At 47.1% G+C, this 23,188-nt stretch overlaps 1 protein-coding gene across 3 annotated transcripts in view; it reads right to left on the minus strand.

Annotated features, from left to right (window-relative positions):
- SIM1 (SIM bHLH transcription factor 1) overlaps nucleotides 1-22,591 on the minus strand; it is a 71,669-nt gene extending 49,078 nt beyond the window's left edge. Inside the window, exons 1-9 of one of the 3 annotated variants that reach the window (XM_074333333.1) lie at nucleotides 22,271-22,591; nucleotides 21,000-21,628; nucleotides 11,467-11,549; nucleotides 7,981-8,074; nucleotides 7,307-7,411; nucleotides 7,093-7,178; nucleotides 6,202-6,401; nucleotides 5,879-5,985; nucleotides 4,996-5,143 (exon numbers count right to left, since the gene is read on the minus strand). In XM_074333333.1, the coding sequence (XP_074189434.1) occupies nucleotides 4,996-5,143; nucleotides 5,879-5,985; nucleotides 6,202-6,401; nucleotides 7,093-7,178; nucleotides 7,307-7,411; nucleotides 7,981-8,074; nucleotides 11,467-11,549; nucleotides 21,000-21,174 (998 nt within the window). In that variant the 5' untranslated portion in view covers nucleotides 21,175-21,628; nucleotides 22,271-22,591. Of the gene's footprint in view, nucleotides 1-4,995; nucleotides 5,144-5,878; nucleotides 5,986-6,201; nucleotides 6,402-7,092; nucleotides 7,179-7,306; nucleotides 7,412-7,980; nucleotides 8,075-11,466; nucleotides 11,550-11,953; nucleotides 12,147-20,999; nucleotides 21,629-22,000; nucleotides 22,205-22,270 lie in introns of those variants that run through there. The other 2 variants (XM_074333334.1, XM_074333335.1) reach the window with 2 other exon arrangements.
- Nucleotides 22,592-23,188: the final 597 nt, after the last annotated feature.

The following is a 23,188-nucleotide window of genomic DNA, read 5'->3' on the forward strand; positions in this document are numbered from 1 at the left end:
AAGGACAACAACTTGACTTGGAAAAAAGTCCTGGAAATACACACTGGTCCCCAATAAAGTCCTGTTCCCCTTCCCCAATTAAAAAAAAAAGGCATTTCAGTTGACTTTATAATATAAAAGAGTGGTTTTGCTAACCAGGAAAATAAAATCTATTTCCATAATTATACATACTATTGGTCAAGTTATTAAAAGGATTTTCTAAAATGTCTATTAGCAGTAACAATAACATCCCTGGACTCTTAATTTAAAAAATTTTAAATGCCAAAATTAATTCAGCATCATTATACTTGCAAGAGCAAACTAATATGAGCATATTTTAATGTTTGCTGCTTTATAGTAAGGATATGTAAAGTTTTATATTCATAGAATATGTGAATACTTAAAAACCCTTTTAATTGTGAGAACTACAATGGTTTTGTGCAAAGAACAAAAATTATGGGACCTGAAATAATTAAAATGTAGAGAACCTGTTTTTTTCTTTTACATGAAGGAAGTATGTCTCCTTTGGCATTTGGATTTTCTACAAATCCAAAAGGGTTATTTAGTAGATAGCAAGTGTTATGTGGACCACTAATGTAAATTGTCTCTAGTCGGCTTTTCACAACACTGACATAGAAATTTTAACACAGAAAATTACTTCTTTCTATGTGTTCAGTGAATCTCTCTAAAACAGTATGTGAGATTTTTCACTAAAATGGTGGACCATCCTAAAGTTAGGAGATAAACAAGCAAAGACGTCTTCTTTACCAACAAAAAATGCTGACAATATGAAATCTGTCTGACTCCAAACTAACCAAATCACTCTTGAAATCTTCTCTCTCTTTCTTTTACTTTCCAGGCAAAATATCAGAATTGTATTAGCTTGAAAGTCTCATTAGAGAATTCAAGTTTAAATTATACTAACATTTACAACTATATCCTATAGAAGTCCCCTCACAAAATATTGTCTATCAAGCAGCCTTACTGAGGTCACACATCAGTGAGTACTTGATGAGTAACAGATTGTTTTTAATGGAGTCAATAAACTAGCTCTCATGTATATTTTTTCAACCTTCTTCTACACACAGTCATTTTGAACATTTTAAATGTGCCATCATAAATGGTACAGTGACTGTGTAGGAAAATATTATTTAAGGATGAAGTGTCATAATATCTGTAGCTTACTTTTAAATGATTCAGTAGAGAAAAATGCATATTCAAATACACACACATAGGTAGAGAAATTTTTTACATAAAAGCAAATATGGTTTATATTACAGGTGATATATGTATGGATATTCATTATACTATTGTTTCAACTTTTTATGTTTGAAAAATTCATGTTTTAAAATATTTTAAGATTGGATTTTTGCACCTCATTGGTTTATCCTTAAAAGTAGATATTAGAAAGTTTTATTTTTAAAACATATGAAGTTTAGAAACACAAAGAGGATCAAAACTCTTCGTTTTTCTAGAAATTACTTTTTTGTTGTTTATTGGATGTTCCACATTGTCAATTTTCTTCACTTAAGTAATGTTTTCTCTCTGAACTGGTTATTATCATGTTTGCCTGAAAATAAGACCTAGCCAGACCATCAGCTCTAATGCATCTTTTGAAGCAAAAATTAATATAAGACCTGGTATTATATTATATTATGTATTATACCCGGTATTATATTATATTATATTATATTATATTATATTATATTATACCTGGTCTTATATTAAAATAAGACTGGGTCTTATATTAATTTTTGCTCCAAAAGATGCATTAGAGATGATGGTCCAGCTAGGTCTTATTTTTGGGGAAACATGGTAGTAATGAATACCTCTAATTAAACAAACTCAAGGAAATATGAATTCTTGAAAATTACTTAGGTTTTACAAAGTAGGCTTTCCTTTTCCTCTCCATATTTTTCTGGATTTTCCCCAACATTCACTGTTACTAGACACTAGCTCCATTCTCATATCCTCTTGAAAATAGTCAGGGAGCAGGGCCTGGCATACTTACCACTTATTTCAAAGCCTGTAAGAAAGATTGTGTAATTTGTAAGATAATTTTTTTTTTTTTAATGTGGCACATAAAACTCACAGGGCATCAGGGCATGTGTGTCTTATAAAAAAACATTAACTGTCAGATTTCCTGTTTGGGGTTTCTAATGGGTTTTGGGGGGTAGTTGGTTACTGATTTGAGGTTTTGGGTTTTTGTTTGTTTGTTTGTTTGGGGGGGATTTTTCAGTTTTAATGAAGAGCTATGGAAGCTTTAGGGAACCTCAAGGGCCCAGAGAAAAACTAAGAGAATTTTAAAAATGTAATCATAGTGTCTCCTACTCTCCTCTCCAGAATTTCAGAACACCAACATTTTGTATGGTGGTCATACAAAAGCCAGCAAAGCATCAGGGCATACACCACCTACCTCTAAAATTCCTATTTGCTGTTGCAGCTGCTGATTAAAACAAGGTTACTGGAAATTTCTATTCATCATTGATTTGTTACATAATATTGAGTAATTTTTCTAGGCATATTTTAACTTCAACAATAAATTTACCATCAAGAAAGTAGAAAACTAAGCTTATGTGACTTCCACCAAAATGTCACACCTTTATTTGATGAACGCTTATTTAAAATTCTCTCTACTTTCATGACATGAAAATCCCTTCAAAATGTATGCTATTAAAATGTCTAAATTTGGAAAACATCTGGCCTGTCAAATTATTTGCCAGGGCGGGGGTGGGGGGTGGCTTGTGGTTTTTAAGTACGTTGTTTGAGGTGGTGTATTTGGAAAGAATTCACTTATTCTCAGGCTTCATAGAGAACTAACCCTGAAAACAAATGTATGTGGTAGTTCACTGCTACCATAGAGAATCAATAGCCATCTATTTAATTTGCTAAGACAATGTAAATTAGTAACTTCCAGCCAGATGTGTGATATACACATCAAACAAACTGCAACCTGTTCATTATGAAAATCCTGTCAACACACACAGAGCCACTTGATGACATTTTATCTAAGGCAGTTTCCACATTTGCAGCTATAAAAAATGTCCAGAAGTTTTATACAAAGAATTGGAGCTGAGCCTCATAAAAGGGTAATCAATTTCAGCTTTTCATCTTGTGTGCGTCTGTGTTTATTTCTATTTTCATTTAGAGGTATAAAACATTCAGGAAAATGTGTGCCATGCTATTTTTCCTTCTGTAAATCATTTATCCTCATTACATCTTTTTAATCTGATGTAAACTTGGTAGCCTAATCCTGCAGCTCTGAAGAAGTGTGTAAAGTGAAGAATGACAGAGTCAACAGAAGAAAGAAAATACACTTACCCACTGGAAAACAAAACAGAATATTTCAAAATGATACCAAACATAAATTAAGTTTACCCATTGGGAGGTCTAACTTGCATTCTGATCATTTATATGGGTCTGTGTGACTATATACCCTGCTGTTTGATAAAAAATGATTACTAACCACAGGCACCCACCAGAGAACAGAGTGTATGTATAATGCTTGTGATGTCTCAGACATACAAAGCACCTTCTTAAAGAATGTCCATTTCCTTTCCATGGTAAGCAGACATAATTTTTCACTCTTTAATACTTATGCTTCACAAAGTGGCTTATTTATGAATTATGATTTGTCGTTTTCGCTTATGTTGATTTTAATATGAAAAACTGCATTCATAAAATAGATGGTTTTGTTTCATGATACTCAAAATATTGCTGTTTTCTGCTCTGTATTAAAATCCACAGTCTTTGTGCTATTACAGAATCCTAATATTTATTTTAACACTGTTTAGTACAATGAAAAAAATGATTCTTCTTAATAACCAGCTATTATTCTTGAGTGCTGAATTCTTATCTAAATTCATTCTCCAAGTCTATTGAATTAAATTTCCTATTAAACAGGTCACAAAGTAAATAATCTTATTGCCAAGCATAATATTTCCAACTACTACATTTTTAATTTGGCAATTTAAAAGAACATGGAATGAATCCAGTCCTCATCACCTATATATAGTCTGATTACAAAAAGCACCCCTTAGCCAACTTCCTAATGTCAAAATAGCATTTCTACTAAGTACCTGGTGTGTCAACTCTTCCAAAGCAAATAACGCCTGAGGTGCCCTAAAATCACAAGAATTTCAACCTCAAAAAAAAAAAGAAAACCAAAAAAAAAAAAAAAAAGAGGAAAAAAAGGCAACTGTGCACACAAAGGGCTCTTCATAAAGGCTTGAACATTTTGACTTTCACAAACATTGTACAGAACGTGCTTTCTTCACAAGCTGCACACTAGGCCACGTGATCAGGCCGCAGGACCACACAATTACTGTTTCTAGAAAGAATATGGCTCAAATGCGGCTGCCTTGACCGCCTAGCCAGCTGCATCCGCAGGTCGCACAGCGAGGCCGGCTCCTCACCCAATGATACAGTCAAACGACACGCACGGGGCCTGGGCGCAGGCCCAAACTTCCAGCACTAGCTTGGGTCCCTTTGCTTTCTGGAGGTAAAAGTCAGACCCTCTTGGTCACTTAAACCCCCTTTGTGGTTCAGGGGGAAAATCACTCTCTCAGAACTCTTAACTTTGATTGGAGACTCTGTTTAAAATTAAGAACTTCAAACCCAGATTTGAAAAAGTGAAACAGATGTCCTGTTTGTTATCCATAAATGGCTCCGTACGTTGGACCCTTTCCTTTCTCTCTCATTTTTTTCCTTTATGCTGCATTAAGTTTTATTTAATGCAGAGTTCGCTTAAAAGGTTAAAAGAGAGAGAGTAAAAAGTAAATATGGACTGTGGATGGGAAGACTCCTAAGTCTTTCTCTAGAATATAACGAAGGAGACCTCTTCATAAAGATGAAAGTTCTCAAGCTGCCGCTTCCCAACGCAGGCAGCACTCGGAGTCAAAACCAGCGTCCCCATTGGACCCCAGCCCCGCCTAAGCCGCTGGTGCCCACCACCTGCACCCTCGTGGAGACCAGTGTCGCCTGGTGTAAGCGAAGGGGTCCCAGACTTGCACTCACGTGAGAACATAGTTGACACTGACGATACAGTGTGGCCTGGACGAGCGGCTGTTGTGCACGATGGTCGCATAGCTCTGCACCCACACCCAGCCGCCGTGCTTCGCCAGGAACCTGTAGTACTTGGTGGTCACCTGCCCCTTCACCAGCACTAATGGAGAGACAGAAGGCAGCTGGTGGTGAACGAGCCCTCTCCTGATCCACACCAGATGTCAGCCCTGGCGGTGCGAGTGCGGAGCCCCTGTGGGCCCTAATTAAATCGCGCCCAGGTTGGAGGGAGAGTCAACGTATGCATCTTCACAAACGAATTGCTTTTCCTGTTCATTTGCATCGAGTCCTCCGTCCCTCACAATTAGCAAAAGGAGGGACACTTTAAGTTGGAGGACCCCGCCCATTCGATTGTCTAACTGCAGAGGGTAGGGTTTGGGCAACCCACTCCCACGCTAACGTTCGGGGTCCCGGGAGATTAAGTTCAAAGCAAAGCATTAGGGAAAGCCAAGCGAGTGATACGGATCAATGCGCGTGAGCCAAGTGGGTTAGGACCGGTTTCTCTTCCCACCTTTACTAAGGTTTGTGGGGAATGCGGGACGGAGGGGTCAGCATATCCATAGGCGAAAAAAAACTCCTCCCGGGGGCATTTCGAGCGGAAACAACGAAACGCTCCCTCCGCCAATGTGGGCCCGCTGACGTTAGAAAAACAAGGTGGGACCCAGTGCTGCAGCAGCAGCTCACAGGACCTCCCCTATTACCACTACCCGACTACAAGGGCTCCAACCTGTTTGCTGGCTGGGGACTTAAATCACGCCCTCTCGTCTCCCCCGACCCCCACCCCGTACTCCGGGGACGCGCCTGGGTTGTGCGGCTGCCGAGCAGGGTGGCTCCTTACACAGGTGGTGGGCGCAGCGCAGGTGGAAGGTGTCGCAGCCGTGCACGTGGTGGTACAGAGTCTTCTCAATGAGGTCCTGAGGTTCGTATCCGGTCAGCTCCGCCACTCTGCCGAGAGCAATCCCCGCGGAATGAGAGCGGGGTGTAGGGGTTCCCCCCACCCCACACAGCCATCTCAGACCTGTGTGCCCACCCTCAATTCGTAGGGTTCGATTAGTCGCCTCATCTGCAAAATGGGCGCCTAAGGTGCACGAGGAGGTCCCAGTCACTGAGCAGGGCTGCCCTCCTGCTATGGACGGGCCTTTCCCCGCCCTGGCCGCCCACCTGGAGTCCAGGAAGATGAGCTTCATGTCCAGGCTGGCGCGGAACATGAACATGTTGCTATGCAGCTTGATCTCCGTGACAGCACTGGGCGGCAGCGAGTGGCCCACGGCCACCAGGCCCACGTTCTGGTAGCAGCCATCGAAGGGGGACATGTCCAGGCTGTACTGGCGGATCTTCAGGTAGCCGCTGCAATGAATGACCTGCGGCGGAGGGTGAGGGGTGGAGACTCAGCCACTCATTCAGGAAGCCTCCCAAAGGAGTGAGGAAGGAATCGAAATCTTGAGTCTCAACTCCACCGCCAACGCCTTGTGGGCCACGCCCCCGCTCTCAGGTGCCCACAGTTATTGGTGCTCTAAGGTGTCTCAAGGAAATGACCGCACTGCCTCACTGAACTCACCTGCAGGCTTGTAAAAAATACGGAGACCTGGGCCCTGCCAACCCTAACGCATCCGAATCGCGAAGCGGGGCCCTGGAGCCTACTTGTTTAATTTCATTAAACAGGAGAACCACGGATTTGACCTAAAGCAACGAACCTCTCCGGTTCAGAACCTCTCTGAGGGTTAGAATCTGGAGCCATGAGTAAACCCCACGAATTCACCGAAGCGACTGACCATTTCAGACGCTTGACACGTCCCTAAGGCCCAGTGTGAGCCCCAGATTAAGAGCTCCAGAGGCCAGACCCAGTAAGGCTTAGTCTTAAAACGTAGTCCCCAGGTGTGGATGCGCCCTCCCGGCGGCGCGTTGACGTGTGCGGGGCACGCCCTTAGGCTGCCCAGGCTGCAGGAACGTCCCCGCGTGCCGCCCTCGCCTCTTGTCCTGCCCCCTTCGCCTACACCGGGTTAGGTGGCCACGGCCGCCACGAGGCGTGGATCTTCCCTCTCCGTCAGGCACCTTGTAGCCGCCGCAGGTGAGGCCGGCGTTCCTCTTGGCCAAGACGCACTTCATCCTCAGAAAGAAGGATCGCTCGATCTCGTACTCTAGGAGAGAGCGGAGGGCAGCACGCGAGAGTGAGCCGTCGCGCCACAGTCTCTGTCGGGGCTAATTGGGGGAAAGCCACAAGCGGACTGCGATCCGCCCAAGTGTCACAGGCACGCGTCTGCCTTACCCTGGACAAAGTGAGAGTGGTAGGGCTGATGGGCCGTGAGCACCGCTGTCATCTCGTCGTGGTCCGCGGGGTGGATGTACTCGTAAATGCTGTTCCCGGTCAGTTCTACCTATAAAGAGGAAGGTATTACCGTCTCCGAGGCAAGAGGGAAGATTGAGTCAGGGGGTCCACAGGTCTGTGAGGACAAGAGCCAAAACTCTAGAGTTTGGCCCTGAATTCTAATTCCAGGTCTGCTACGCAGGTTACTTATTGCAGCCTCTTTAAGCTTCAGGTTTTTTATCTATGAAATGAACTAATAGTAATTATATTAGGGCTGGTGCAAAAGTAATTGCGGTTTTTGCAATTATTTTTACCTTTTAAACCACAATTACTTTTGCATCAACCTGACAGTAATAGTAGTAGCTCCCTGGTAATGTTCTGGTGAAGACATAAGTATGAAACCCACTTCCCATGCTGTTCAGCTTATGGTAGGGACTCAAAAAGGTCTCCAAGGTTTGGGCTTGGGTTGGAAGCTAAAAGTAGAAGAAAGGGAAAGATCCAGACCTCCTGCCAGCTGGAATGTTTCCAGTCCCAGAAATACACATATAAAACCTTTGAAAAAGCCCTCACACCCCTCACCTCCTGCCTCCAACTCTGGCTGTAAACACTGAAGGCTGGAGGTGTAGACCACTCACCTACCTGAGAAAGTCCCAGGTGGACTGAGGCTGTCTCCGAAATGTACATGATCTTCCCATCTGGGGCCACCACAAAGATGAAACCATCCAGGGTCTGGGGAGATAGAAACAGAGTTGAATGGTGGGCTCTCTGAGCTATGGGGACAAATTGGGTTGGGAGTGGGGGCAGAAGTTAGAAATACTCAGCCAGAAGTACAGAGAGATGGAGTAAAGAGCGGCTGGCAGGAAATAGGGCATAGAAAACCAGCCACTAGAGTGCCTCTTTTGTTCATTCCACATTTGTAAGCATCTGGGAAACGCAGCACACTGGAATAGATCCAGAAGAATTGATGGACAAGGCTACTTGCCCTCCAAGATTCAGGATCCACTGAAATGGACAAAGCAGATATATCTGTTTCATACACACGCAAATATTCTGGGGAGGGAGATCACAACCTGCTAAAAGAGGTGGGTTAGGTTCTTGGGGTAACGATCACTGAAAGAATCAGAGGTTTCCTATGGCAGTCTTGGAGGACTCCATAGTGGTAGCATCCTATAATGGAACAAGTACTAGCAGGGTTTGGGAAATAACAGATACTGGGTGATGTGACAGGGCTGCAGTCTGAAAGTTATAAACAGAAGGCAGCTGGCCAGTGCTCTGAGTCTGGGAGAGGGGGATTTACAAGATGAGAGGCTTTCTGAGCAGCAAGTCCATAGAGTAGTGCTATAGTGTGGTGTGTGTATATTTACACTGATGTATCAAACTGACAGGCTCTCCATGAAGAAAAGTCTCAGACTTTCACTGTCCCTTTATCTCTGTGAATGAGGCTTCAGTCAAGGCAATAGAGACATAAGAATGAGTTGGATCCTGCTCTCGAGGAGCTGGAAGTCCAGCAGTGGCCTAAAGACAGATGTAAAGACCACATAGCTGAATATAGTATTGTGGGGGCCCAGAGGCTGAATGGCCGAAGGCATGGGGAAGAATCAGAGTGGCCTTAGAGGAGCTGTTTGAGCAGAGCCTTGAAGAGAAGCTTGAACTGGAGAAAGAAGGGAGGGCATCCTAGGCGGAAGGGTTGGTGTGGCAAATGTGGGTACTGGGGGAGGACAGGTCTGGTATATTCAGGTGCGATGATTTGGATGGACCAGAGTAGAGCTGAGGGAGTGCACCAGTGCTGGCTTGGGGGGAGTTTGAGATGTCAGTATGAGGAATTCAGAGATGCACCTGTAGGCATCAGGGTTCCAGAAGGTTTCTAAGCAGGGGAATGGCATGCTTAGATGTGTATTTCGTTTTTTCCTGGCAGAGTGTGGACAGTCATCTACAGAAGGAAAGAATGGAGATAAGGAGATCAAAGATGGTCCAGCCTGAACTTGAGTGGTCCCCAGGGGGATAGAGAGGAAGAAGAGTCCAAGTCAAAGATGGTTCTACTGTGGAATTTATGGTGGCAGAAAGAGAAGCTGAGACTCACTGCAATGTAATTGAGTAGAGGGTAATGTCATTAACCAAGGCTGAAAACTGAGGGAAGCGTGGTGAGTTTTTATGTATGACTGGAAGTCTGGGGGAAGATGATAATGGCTTATTGTCTTGGAGATGCTAAACTTCAGGTGTATGCAGATTTCCATTTGGATGTGTCCAGCTGGCACTAGGAAATAAAGGTCTGGAGCTCAGAAGGGGTATCTGGAGAAACCAGCTGGAGTCATGCAAATGTGAGGAAAGGAGTTGAGGTGGTGATACTGGCTGAGATCACTCAGGAGGCCTTGAAGCTGTGAGAGGAGAGATAGAGCTGGAACCTTGGAAAAATGCCAGCATTTACAGCCAGACAGTGGTGGGGAAACCAGAGGAACAGGCAGAGAGGGAGAAGAATCCAGGAAAGTGTGCTACTTTAGAAACCGAGGGAGAGGGAGAATGTCAAGTAAGAAATGTCACCTCCATCAGGCCCAAATGTCATCTTCTCAGTGAGGTCCTCTGCCATCGTTCCCATTTTAAATGGCACCTCTCAAACACAGCCCTTCTCCTTCCCTTCTTATTTTTCTCCACAGCACCTACACCACCTGTTACACTACGCAGTGCACCTGTGTGAGTTTGCAAGGCTATTCTCCTTAGAATGTAAACTCCATAAAGGCAGGGTTTTCGGTGAGGCACATAGTTGGCCCAGCTACATTTGTGGAATGAATGAGATAAGGTAGGATAAGAGATGAACATTTTATGCTGCATATCAAAATGTGGTGGAGCCTCGCAGAGCACATGGGCTGGGAGAGATGCCAGGCTGCAGAGGTGTGGGAATGCACACCTCCCGGTGAGTGATGGAAATTAAGAGTGTAATTAATTCCTGTGAGAAGTTGGGATAAAGAAGAGGAAAAGACTGGGCAAGAGCCAGAAACGGAAAGGGATTGTTTGGGTTTTGTTCTCTTGTTTGTATTGATGAGGGAAATTAACTGGTAATATGGCAAGACTGAGGTTGGGGTGGAGGGTCAGTTGTTGAGAGACAACTGATGAAGTTGTCCCTGAGAAGGAGGGGCAGTACCTTTCCAGTTAAATTCAGAGGTATGGAGGCCAGGCCTGTAAGGGAATACTCGAACAAGGCCTTTCTCTAATCTATGAAACGAAAGTCTCTGGCCCATGGCATTGAGAGAGGGACTGGGTAGCGGTGGAACAGGAAATGCCGCCCGCACGCCTGCCTTGGGATGCTGCTAAGGCCTGGCCCACCAGGGACAACCTGCTCGGGTTCCCCCATGCTGCCTGCTTAGGTTTGAGGCGCCTACGTAAGGAACCCACGGTGGGCTTGACTAATAAAGGGATGCAGGGTGGGAGACAAGTGTCAAGCCTAAAAATGCCACCGGGAGTTTCACTATTTTAAATATTTGCTAGGCGACTTAAGCGGGCAACGGGCAATTTAAAACGGTGTACACTGCAAACAATGCGGTAATGGGTGCCTGCACACTGGATAAACTCATTACCTGGGGCGGTGTATGTGTGCATGAGAGTCTGTACACAGCCAAGGCTGGCCTGGGGTGAGGACGTGTGGAGAGAGAGGAGAGGGCCCGGGGACTACAGAGAGGAGATGAAACGAGTTGCAGACGCAGCTGGATCCGGAATGTGTGGGCTTAAAGCATTGACGGGCATTTCTACCAGATTCCCCTTATTTCCTGTGTAAATCCTTCATTTCGGACGGTTTTGCAGCCCGGCCTCGGCAGCTTAGCGTGGGGGCGCTCCGAACGGTGTCAAATGGCGCCCCCTCCCTGGGTTCAGACGTTCTGATTGGGGCCTTGCGGGGCTTCCTTCCAAACCCTGTGTGTCGGTTGTCACCTTCCCTCCCTCTCTCTCTCTCCGAGCGCCATCCGTACCCAGCGAGGTTGAGCTAAACCTTTTAACTTTGGAGAAACTGTAGATGCCTGCGGGAGGGCCACGTCCGGCCGGATCCCATTTTTCTGGGAAACAAGAAGCCAGGCGAGGGGTCAGGCACCCGGACTCTCCCAGGATATGAGCCGCCGGGAGACCCGCGCCAGTACCTGGAGCAGATGCGAGCCCAATTCACGGCCAACGTTGTCCAAGGGGCTGGTCCTACTCGAATGACCCCACGCCTCGCCGAGCCCTGTGGACACACAGAGACATCCTTTACTAATGGGACTTCGACCCGGCTAGCAGTGAGAGTAGTCTCGTGCTTATGTTATACACTCAAGCTCACACACACGACCGGATACGATCGAGGCTCCCCACCCCCATCTCACCCCTGGACAGCGAAGGACGGGAGCGAGTAAATTTTGGCCCTGACCTCTCAGCCTCTAAAGGGTTGAACAGAGGTCAGACTCCCTCTCCCAGAAGGGCCCCAGCTTCTCAGGGAGGGCAGGGCCTGGCTAACTGTGCTTGTAACAGGACCCCAAGTGGCCGAGTTTGGGGACAGCCTTGCCTAAAGTGACCCTCGACACTGCACCCCAGAGATAAATATTGTGCAGATTCACTAGTGTGCTTAGAGGGGTGAGGGACACTATTTCTCACCCAAAGTTTCATCATCCTCCTTATCACGAGGTCGAGGATGTCCACACATCCAGTGAATGTCGCTGCCCGCCGAGAGTGACCTGTGGCGGCTGGCCAGGTCCAGCTGGTTCCTGGTGGGCTTTCTGATTGGCTGCGGGCTCTCCAGCCATTTTCCTCCCCTGGGCCTCTGACTTTAATCCCCTTCGGAAAAATCCGTTTGCTTGCCATGGCTTCCAGCAACAACATCCCCGCCCAGTCCTTCTTCTGCCTTTTCCCTCCTAGCCTTGGCGTACACATCCTAACCTCAACTCTCCACCCCCAATTCCCCCCCCCCCAAAAAAAACCCTCACAGGCTTTTTTGAAGTCAGCTACTTTCAGGTGCTAACACCGTTTTAGTAATATTTTCATGATCTTCTGGATGTAGAGGATTATTCTATTTCTCTACTTTCCAGGTATCATCTGTTAACAAAGATAGCCAGCCCTTTCTTCTCTTTGATGCTACCACGTTAAGATCTTTCCAGGCTTTACCACAAATCATTTTTCCCGTGATGCCTAAAAAATAAAATTCTCAGGATGCCCATTGCTGTTTTTTTAAAAATTAATATGGAGCCTGTTATAGTACCTGTTTACAGAAATAAAATGAAAAATAAAGCAGAGGAAATTTGCCCTATCCTTATTAAACTACTTATGGTGGCTGCTGTAATTAATTTAACTAGGTAAACAATTTAATGCTTACATCATTAAACAAGATTTAACATGACCAGAATTGGGGGGCGGGTGATTTACTGATTTACTGGGTACGGGGCAAATCACTATGAAGTACACAATGACAAACACACTTGCATTGTAGTGTGGGGTTGGGGGAGGGTCTTTCAGAATAAAACATGGAGTGGGACTCTTAAAATGTGTTGGCCAGGAGCTGCTTCCTAAGCAAACGATCAAAACCCTGGTAACGAGTAACCGTGAGCGCCCCTTAAGCTCAAATCGGGTCTTTCTGGGTGTTTGCACATCTAAATAAATCTAACGATTTCCCCACCGCTCTGCAAACACTGATGCTCCCCGCCCGCGCCGGGACTTCTCTCCCTCCCTCGCGTCTGGTCAACCCCTTCTTCCTCTTTAGCCCGCCCCAGGCTCCCTCCGCCGAGTGGCTCCACCGCCCCGCGCCCTGTTGTCCTCCTGGACCTTTCGGGGGCACCTCCACCACAGCTGTCTGTACACACCCCTTTGCCTAGTCACCTTCCCTTCGCGCCTCCCGTCTCCGCCACGCTATCCTCCTCGGTTTCTGACACAATGTGCTCATTTTTTCATCCCCGCTCACACATACCCACCATGAAGAAGTGGCGGGCGGGGTTGGCTATGGAGGCGCACTGGGGAAAAGAGGAAAGGGAAAAGGATCCTGCTGGGAGAGCCGGGGACACGGATGGCGCTGGCCCTTGGATATCTGGGCCCAGGCGAAGCTTGAAAGCCCAAAGCTTGGCGGGATCGAGGGGCCGGAGCGCTCCCCGGCGAGCGGGGCTGACCGAGGCCGCGTTGCGTCTGGAATCAGGTCTTCCTCGGGGTGCAAAGCCTACGCTTGGGGCCAACAAATATCTTTATTCTAAAATTATGAAGGACCCCCAAAGCGTCTGGAAGACGCTCGGGATCGGCCTCCCGACCCGAATCGTCTGAAAATCCCCCAAGCTGGGCTGGGGTTAAGTACTGGTTCCGAACTCCGGCGCCCGCTTAGACTGTTTGTCTCAGGTTGCGGCCTCATTAGTATGCGCCTACCCGGGGAAAATAAGGCTTTCCTGCAGGTTAATGAACAGCCGGCCGGCACAGGTTAACAGGGGCCTCCCTCGCTCTCTCCTGCACCACCCCCTCCCCCGACCTTTTAAGGAACCTTTTACTTTCACCGAGCATTGCCTTCTCTTTTTGTTCCAGGCCGAAATCTCTGTCACACGATTTTTGTCTGGGTTAATGTTTTCTAAGAGACTAGCTGCCCTCGTCTACCTGCGGGGCTTTCGTGACCTAATACTACCGGTAGGGCTGAGCTTGCCTTTTAGCCTGCTCAGGACACCTCCTGAAACCGGGTCATGAGTTCCGCCTCCGAAAATCCGGGAATGGGTCCGAGACCCCTCTCCCCGCACCGCCTCACCTCCTGCCTGCGGTGACGCGCTCCCGCACCCAGTTTCAGTTGGCGAGCGGGGTAAGCTGAGATTTCGTTTCTGCACTTGACCTACCGCAGAAAATTCGCAAATCCTTTGATTGTCTGTTTAAAATGAGGAGGAAACCAGCTCCCTTTGCGGCAGGATTACAGTGGGAACAAGATCTAAAGATTCTCTTGTAATTCGGTGAGGCCGAGGGAACAGGGTTTTGCAAAGGAGAAAAGGAGCTCTGTGAGGGAGGCGATAACTAAATCGGGTTTTAGACAAAAGGATTTTCCCCAGCTAAAGTGGCCGAAGACAAAGGAAAACATAATCTATTTTGGAAGATTTCCAAGATATGCTACATTAACCTTAGCAGATAAATTTTGCTTTTCCCCGCCCCCCCTCTTCCCTTAAAGTCTGGTTTATCATATTTACATAAGTAGTATTACAAGGGATGTATCTATTATGGATCTAAAGGGTTAGCTCACATTTCACGTGAAAAGCCGGGCGCAGTTTCACTGTTGCTTTACCCTCGGTGAGCAGTGGAGCCATTTCCATTTAAATACCCCCTGACCCAAGGATTACCTCAATGGACTGACTGCACGGGTTTTGTAATTTCCTGAAAATGAGATTTCGATTTATAAAACAAGAAACCAATTAGTAACCAAATGAGGCGAAGTAGATCCACTAAAATTGACCTAATCCCACAGGCACAATTTAGTCCCGTTCTTGGCGAATGAATGATGAGCCCCAGTCTAGCGTGAGCTCAAAGCATCATCCAGCTGTGTTATTGCAAGCAGCAAAAATAAATTGATCGAGCTTTTCCTTCGGAATGAATTTCATACTCTTGACAAAATATAGATTACAGACCCAGCATCATCGCCTCCTTCACTCAGACCGGAAGAGGAGGAAGAGAAAAGCTCCTACCGGTTTTTTTTTTTGTGTGTGTGTGCGGTTTCTTTTAAATAAACAAACACTACATCTCAATAGAAATGTGTCCTTCTTACAGCCCTTCCCGGGAACCTTCATCTCCCGGATGGATCGTTATATGCCTTTTAGGCAACGTAGTGGGGGCCAGAGGAGCTGTCCTATGACCTGACCACAACTTGGTGACTGAGGCGGGAAATGCCATCCAAGACCGCGCTCCTAACTTCGAGTCCCGGAGGGACTTGTCTCAGTCACCTGGGTTTTCCGCAGGGCCTGGTTTCCTCGCTGAGTGCGCACTGCCCAAGCCTTTCCCTGGGCCCAGCAACCAAGTGGCCTTAGGGCTCCGGGAGCCTCTGCGGCTGCGCTCTCTAGGGCAGAGACCGACCAAGATTGGGGGCCCTTAGCCGAGATCGAGCTCCTGCAGCGGTGACTGAATAGGTCGCTTTGCGCACCTACGTAGACGAACCGACCCCCACGTCTGGCGCTGGGGCCCGCCTCACTCGCGACCCTGTTCGGCCACCTGGCGGGTGTGGCGGACCTCTCAAGGGCGTTGGTGGCCGCGCGCGTGGCCAGGCTCTGTCCTGCTCAGCAGCCTGGACCTCACCTGATGTGTCTGCACTCGGCAGGGCACTGTGTACCCTGCCCTTTCCTGTTTGCCTCGGGCACCCCCCGCCGCAGCCTGGGGAATCCACTAAAGTTAGTGTACATCTGAGGTGGAGACTCTCTCTGCACCCTCATCTTGCTCTGGCCCCTTAGCCAGGGCTGTCCGGTTGGGACAGAGCCATCCCACCAAGCTGGCTTTCGGTGCCCGAACCCACCGCGAGAGAATGCGAAACTGCAGGAACCAGGGACAGCTGGGGTTCAGCCAGGTTCCAACAAAACCATGGGACAAAAATGCACGCGGAGTTGACAAGAGTGCCCTGCGTGGCGGCTGAAAAGGGTCAAGCGATGTCGGCAGGACGCTGGGCATTCGAGTGTGGCCGGGCGGGGCGTTGCCACGGTCACAAAAGCAGGCGCAGGCGAGACCGACGGGGCTGCCACGCGTCTCATGCGTATCCCACGGCGGTTTTACTTGGCCATATGCACTCCAACGGCTGCAAAACGGCCCGCTTGGGCGGGATCTCGTCTTAAGGGTTAGACGACGGCCGGTCCTTGGGAGAGTGGCCCGGGCAGCATGAGGGACGGCGAGCGCACCGGGTAGGCCCGGGGAGACGTCCTCGAACCCCGGGTGAGCAGAGACCTGTGCGGAGAGTGAGGAGACACTGTGCGGAGGCCGCGAGCCAGCGCACTCTCCGCGGCGGCCACCACAGCGACGGTGGGCAGGCTCTGCTGCTGCGGCCGCCGGGAGAGAATGGGCCACACCGCGCGGACCTGGCGGGTCGGCCTCGACATCATGCTTCTCCCCTCGGCGTGGTCCGGCCAGTGCCCGAGGCGCCGTAGAGGCTTCCACAACGTTGCTATCCCTAGTCAGGTCAGAGCCACCGAGATCGAACGACTGACTTCGTGCAGGAGCTGCCTGCCCAGTGGGGCTGGTTACCTGCGAAGAGCGTTTGCTCCGCAGTTCTCAAACACGGTTTTAGTACTTTCTGTTAGCAGGACCCATCGCTAAATAATTAAAGGTTCTCCTCCCCCTACTCAACAAAAATTTGAATTCCGAGATCAGAGACTGACCGTGGGCGGGCGCACAGCTAAAATCAGAACGTTTTAGGTGGGTCTAAAGCTCCCTTGAGAAATACCTGCGCCGACAGATAGAAAAATGCGGTAAGAATCCGTGAGCTTGAGTTCTGTATCCACATTTGTGTCTGCAAAAGATGGAAGCTGCCAAGATTTCCCCAGAATTGAAAAATAACTCCCTAAAAATCACGTTTGTCCTCTGGAAATTTAGTCTGAGTCTAGCTTCAGGTGGGTGATTTGTACCCTGCTTAAAAGCATCCCACCATAGCTTATGATACCCTATTTTGGTTGGGTTTTTTGTTATTGTTTTTATTAGTGATCTCCCCGTTTAAAGGGGAAAAAAGTATTTTTTTCATTGATCTGATCTACAATTTCCAGCACATAAATCTGCCTTGCAAATGCTCTGCACGGAGTTTAGTTCTGCACTCTGCATTTTAAGTCAACATCAAAACTGGAATTAAACGGAGAAAACCAGCGTGGAGCGTAAACTGTGCTTAAAGGCTTTTAAATGAGAAAAACTTCTGTAAGAAAATAAACAAGGAAACCTAATGCTCAATCATTTCCCCAAGCAGCAAGAAAAACAGCTTTAAATCACCCATCCACGTGGGAAATGGGGCCTCTTTTTCTCTTTCAGTTCTCAGCCTCAAAAAAATATAGGGTGATTAAAAATTTCAGTCTTGAGGTGAATATTATAGAAGGGGTTTGTGGAAGTTTGTTTAATCCTTGTCCTTCCAGCCTTTGTAGAGACTCCTTCACACACAGTTACTAATTTCAATTCTGTGATTATTTTTAGTATCCCAAGACATCTTGAGAATGAAATGGTAGTGTGATGCTACCAAGATTTTGAATGGCTATAGATGTGAAAACATGTCTGATCCTTGCAAAGGTTATTCTGTTAGCCACTTCCCCTCACTGCCAAAACTGTATTATATCTGGATAACACATATATTTCTTTTTAGTTGAATTTGTCCTAAATAAAGTCATCTTTTATTTGAATCCTGCCTTTCTGCCTTTGATAATATGAAAGACATACATTTCTAGATGCCTCAATTTTTCCTTTGCAAGGCTGTTTTAGAACAGGCTATGTTGCCAGTTGGGAGATATGCAGTTTAAATGATTTCACAGTAATCTTCCCTGAGTTTTTTTTTTTTAACTATGAAATCTCCAATCTAATACTTTATTCTTAATTATTCCAGGCATCCATATTTCCTTTCTCTCTTTCTCTTATTTTTCCTTCAACAGCTCAATTTTGTCTACTCAGATAGATAAAAGCTGAGGTTTGCTCCCAGACAAGGAATCTACTAGACCCTGGGTGTGGGTGTGTGTGTAGGGGGGGGAAGTGGAGGGATTGTATTCAGCAATCTAGGGAGGAGGGGAATTAGCAATATTTTAGTATTTAAAAATGTTTTTCAAATATGATTATGGAAGGATTTTTGTTTGTTGATTTAAGCCTTTTGGCATTAATACAGGGTATTATAGATGAAATGTGTATATGGAAAAAACTGGAGTTTTAAAGTCATTGTTATGCCTAGGGTTTGTTTTATAAACCCTAGATGCCACAGGGTTTATAATTATTTTAGATTAAATACCTTGCAAAATCTGTGTCACATGTGATAGAATGCTTACCATTGTGAAATAATTATCTTTATTCCATCCTTAAAATTCTATTGAAGACCTACTATGTGCTAGGATGGTGGCAAGACACATGTAAAAATGAACTTTATCTTCAAATTCTTTTCATTTCTCATCACTAAAAAAGATTACCCCCGTATAAAGTGCTCATTTTCATCCACTGCCATGGACCCAATCTTGTCCACCCCCTGCCTTCAATAAACAGCTGAACCCAAATTTGGCACCCTCTGCAGGTGGTGCCTAGTTCTTCCGCTTCTGATTACTGCACTCCTTTAAAAGCTATTGGGTTTTTGGGTTTGTTGTTGTTCTTTAATATTTTAAGGGTTGTGTTTGAGTTTTGCATTTTTTGAAGTTAATCTATCCTCAAAATTAAAACCTCCTTTCTAGCAGCCAGCTGTTCGGATGACCCTGTCTGATTCACCGGGTGGAGGCTTCGGGGTGAGTTATGAGCTCAACAGTAGCTGGGGAAATAAATGATGTGCCCAGAGTTCACACATCGTCCATCCCCTCCTCCCCATAAACTCACACTCCTCTGCAGAAGGGAGAGGAGGGAGGAGCCCGGGGCCCTGGGCTGGGGAGGAAGGTGAGGGACGCTGCAGAAAGCACAATCGTAGTTAAAGTAGCCACAGGGGACCGGCCTGGCCACCAACCGGACTCCAGAGGGAGTCTTCACCAGCGCCCTCTTTAAAAATAACAAGAAGTTAGCTAAGAACTAATGTTCTTTCTATTTATTTATCTCGCGAGTTATAATTTGTGGAGTTAGCGCTTAAACAAGAAAGCTTGCTGTCTTACAAACAAAACCAAAACAACAAAACCCAGCCCAATACTCTCACGGCCGCATCTGCACGACACAGGAGCGCCCGGGACCGGGGACTCCCCGGGCGCTCGGGTCCCACTCTGTGCTCGCCCAGGAACCTCGCCCCACTATTCTCCTCCTCCCGCGGTTACTCGCAGCTCCACCAGCAGCACCATATGCTTCTTCTGATCAAACAGCGAGCGACATCGGCACCGATAATTGACGAGATCCACCAGAAATCACGCAGAAAGGGAGCCCACTGAGACCGCAGGGGCTGACAAATCACTGCTAATAATCCTGTTAGGAACAGTGCGACCAACGGAGTTCGCAATAGCTTTATTTTTATAAAGTAGTCGCTGACAGTATAATAGACGAGATCTCTTTTTTAAACAGAAGGCAGTGTAGCATCACAGTAAGTTTCCCACTAGCAGTTCTCAGCACAGTTTGAATGGGAAGCACGGTTTTAAAATATATATAAGTTCTCCCTCCTCTCCCCTCCACCCCTTAACTTGACAGGTATTTTAGGTTGTGGTTTCCAGGAGCAGATGAGATTGTTCAAAGAACTGTTTTAAGACACAACGGCTACAACACTACTTATAGTTTGGGGGTACAATTGAACTATAATTGGAAAGTTTTCCTTTAGTGCCCATGACTAATTTGGAACATGCTTTGCAAGATTTTGATTCAGATAATAACTGTTAGTTAAGATCAAGCAAAGTAAAACTCCAAGCCAATAATGACTATTTCCTTAAAAGAAAACAACAACCCCCAAACATCCCAAATCAACAATAACATAAACCTCTCTGGGTCAAATAAGAAGTCCTTGTTTGTAAATAAACAGGGTTCTTTCACTTGGATTTTTGTTTGTTTGGTATTCTTTCCTTTACATTTCCAAACTGCTCTCCCCCAGCAAAGACATGTCATTCATACACACACACACACACACACACACATACATATAGTCTGTCCATGTTATTTGAATGTGGGTAAAGAAAAGGACTGGGAAATGGGAGAGAGATATGTCCTTTTCCCAGTGAGTATAAATGGGAAATTTTATACATGAGAGTGTTTTGTGAAGTCTGCTCTGTCCTCACACAGCAAATCTTCATAATCTAAATACACATTTCAAATCATGTAAACAGCTAGGCTATTCTAACTTCTAGGCCTTATAAGACAATTTTCCCAGGATCTGTTTGCCAACCTGCCTGCTACCTAGAAGATATTTTCGAAGTGGTCTAACCATCTTAATTCAATTTTATGTATTTGGGGTCTAGCCTGTTATCTCAGAGATAATATCAAGTGCCGATGTGCAAATTACAAGCCCCAGAGTTAGTTTCAGAATCTGTGAATGTCTCAAAAACTCAAAATAAATTTGCTATTTCAGTCAAGAGACTAGGTAAATTCAGGACATATTTGTTCATGAATATGCTTGCTCCTCATTTGCAGAATTATAAACATATATAGAAATTATTAACTGGTTTAGCTAGCTCCATGTACACGGGTCTATCTGTACGTAGCGAAAATACGAGAATTTGGCAGTGTTCCTGTTTTCTACTAGATACAATTCTAACAAGAGGAATAAAAAAAGAAAGTCTTGTTTGGATTAGTAGTACTTTCAATTGAGCCCAGTATCTGAAGTGTTGACAAAAGCACTGCTGGGCTGCTTCCCAACCAAACATATCTGAGGGACTGAAAAGAAAGTATTAATGGGGAAGTAGAAAGTGCCACGAAAAAGCAATGGGAATTCTAAGTTCAGACAGGTCCTTAGTGAAGCAGCCACGCTCAACTTCCCTTTGCAGAGCGTATGTGAGTATGATTGTACTTCTCTGTCCAGTGGTATAGGCTCACTCACTGGCTGGCAAATCCCCTTACCCTTCTGCCTTTGAAATTCCATCTGGGCAAAGTCACTTACCTTCTGGGAACACTACTCTCATTTTGAGATAGCTGGTCGTGAGTCTGATTATGGATGCTTTGTCCAGCTGCGAGGTGATAGCCGAGGGCAAAGGCAGTAATTTAGCCAGTTCATAAAATTCACTGTTTTCCTTCTCCCTCCTAGTCCGGGCAGCATTTTTGGACTTCTCTTTCATTGTGTCTCGTTCCCCCTTTCTTCTTAAAACATAAGCTCCACAGATTCATCCAAAACCAAAAATAAACTTTCAATTAGAGGTCATTTTGGCAAAAAAATAAAATAAAATAAAGCATACTTTGAATGAAGAGGCTGAAGTATTTGCTTCAGTGTTTCACTGATAGTGGTAGAAGACCAACGCGGCGAACAGAATATTTTTCTTTAACAATACGGGATGCGAGTATAGGAAAAGTCGCTGATCCAGGGCAATCTGGGCAATCTTAGGAGTTTCTGTGTATCAAATGCCGGTGGGACCCCTGAAGAGCCAGCCTTTCCTTCTGTTCCGCGCTGCGAACCCGGGTCTTCGGAAAATCAACATAATAATCCCCGACGTTTGCTCTTCAGTCCCGTGGTATTAGAGGCGGTTCCGAGCCCCTTTGGGAAGAACATGAAAGCCGGGCGTCTCTTTCAGGCCACTGTGAAGACAACAGCATCAGAGCATAAGAGATCTGCGGTTCCACAATCACTTATGCCCTCGTCCCGAATTCCGGAAAGGGCCTCAGCTTTCATCGGTGTTTGTGTTTGTTTTTTTAAAATATGGAGACATCAGCAGAGACTGAGCCCCTTGCAAATAATGCCACATTCTCCAGCCCCCTGGGAAGTTGCCCAAACAACAAAACGCCTATTTCTGAAGACCCTTAGGAGACCCACAACCGCCGATGCCCGTGCCCGTGCCCCCGGGCCAGGCGCAAGTCCCAGGAAAGCAGGTTTCTGCAAATCCGAATTCCTCCACAGCGCTGCGGTCGCCTTTCAGTAACCCCACTTTGGCAGATCTGGAACTTGGCTACCTCTCTAACTTGGGTCTCAAGTCTCAGGGATTCCGCAAAAAGTGGCTCTTACACATCAAGTCCCTCGGGACTCCCGAGGCGACCCAGCGCTCTCCCTGCCCAGCAGGGGCGACAACACGCCGGGCACGGCAGCACCAGGTTAACAGGTGGCACATTCACGACAGCGCCTGGCGGGCACCAGGGGGGTAGGAGGCGGTCCGGCCTCTCTCCCTCAGCCGTAATGCTGCGGGTGCAGCTGGGCGGGCGCAGGGTGTCTTCCGCTTCACCTACCTTCAGTCCGCGATGGCTGCAAAGGGTGTGGAGGCGCCAGCCTTTTAATTGTACTCATGTCTACGGTCCACCTAAGCAACTCCGCCGGCCTCTCAGCTTCCCACCGGCAGAGAGGAGCAGAGCGCGCCCTGGCTCCCTTTTCTCTCCCCTGGTCATAAATTGGGGGAAGGGTGCGTGGAAGAAGCAGGGGAATGCGGGCTTTGGGACGGGTGAGGTGGTTTTAGAATCCTCCTCCTCGGTAGTTGCTACAAAGCCGGCATATTCCTAATTGGAAGCCGAAAACGCCCCCCTGTAACTTCTTTATACCTTACGGGGTTTAGCTTCAACTTCACTCCCGGGCTGTCTCTCTCCCGCCCTCTCTTAATGTCACTCACAAACCTCCTCGCCTCCGATTGGCCCGACGCGCCCCGGGGCACGGTATTCATTGGTCAACGGGGCTGAGTGACGCGAGCACGCCCCGCGCCGAGCCCCGCGCTCCTCCCCGCGCTCACCCACTCGGGGCTCGCTGTCTCGCCTGCTACCCGCGTGGCCGCCGCGTTATTAACGAGCCCCTGCACTGGTGTTCGCTCTGCCCTGCAGCTGCCACTGCTCCATGCATCCGCGGCCTTGGGGAAGAGGTGCAGGACCCACGCACTCCGCGATCCCTGGGGTCGAATGGCTAAACTGTCAGTCGCGAGCACCAACCCCGTAGTACCAGGGGCGCTCGGGGCCGCAGAGGTCAGGTCCGGGGGCCTGGGGCTCCCGGCTGGAGAAGTAGGGAGATGCCTGTACTGCGAGCGAGATTCGCCCAAGAGCCGACCTGGGGACCGTGCCCTTCCCTGGCAAGTCGCGGGGGCCCACCGCGTGCGCCAGGCCCACGGAGTGCTCGCGGCCAGTGTTGGGCTTTATTTTCTCTCACGTTTCTCTGAATCCACAGCG

Source organism: Rhinolophus sinicus, linkage group LG05 (genome assembly GCF_036562045.2).
Source record: "Rhinolophus sinicus isolate RSC01 linkage group LG05, ASM3656204v1, whole genome shotgun sequence".
Lineage (NCBI taxonomy): Eukaryota > Metazoa > Chordata > Mammalia > Chiroptera > Rhinolophidae > Rhinolophus > Rhinolophus sinicus.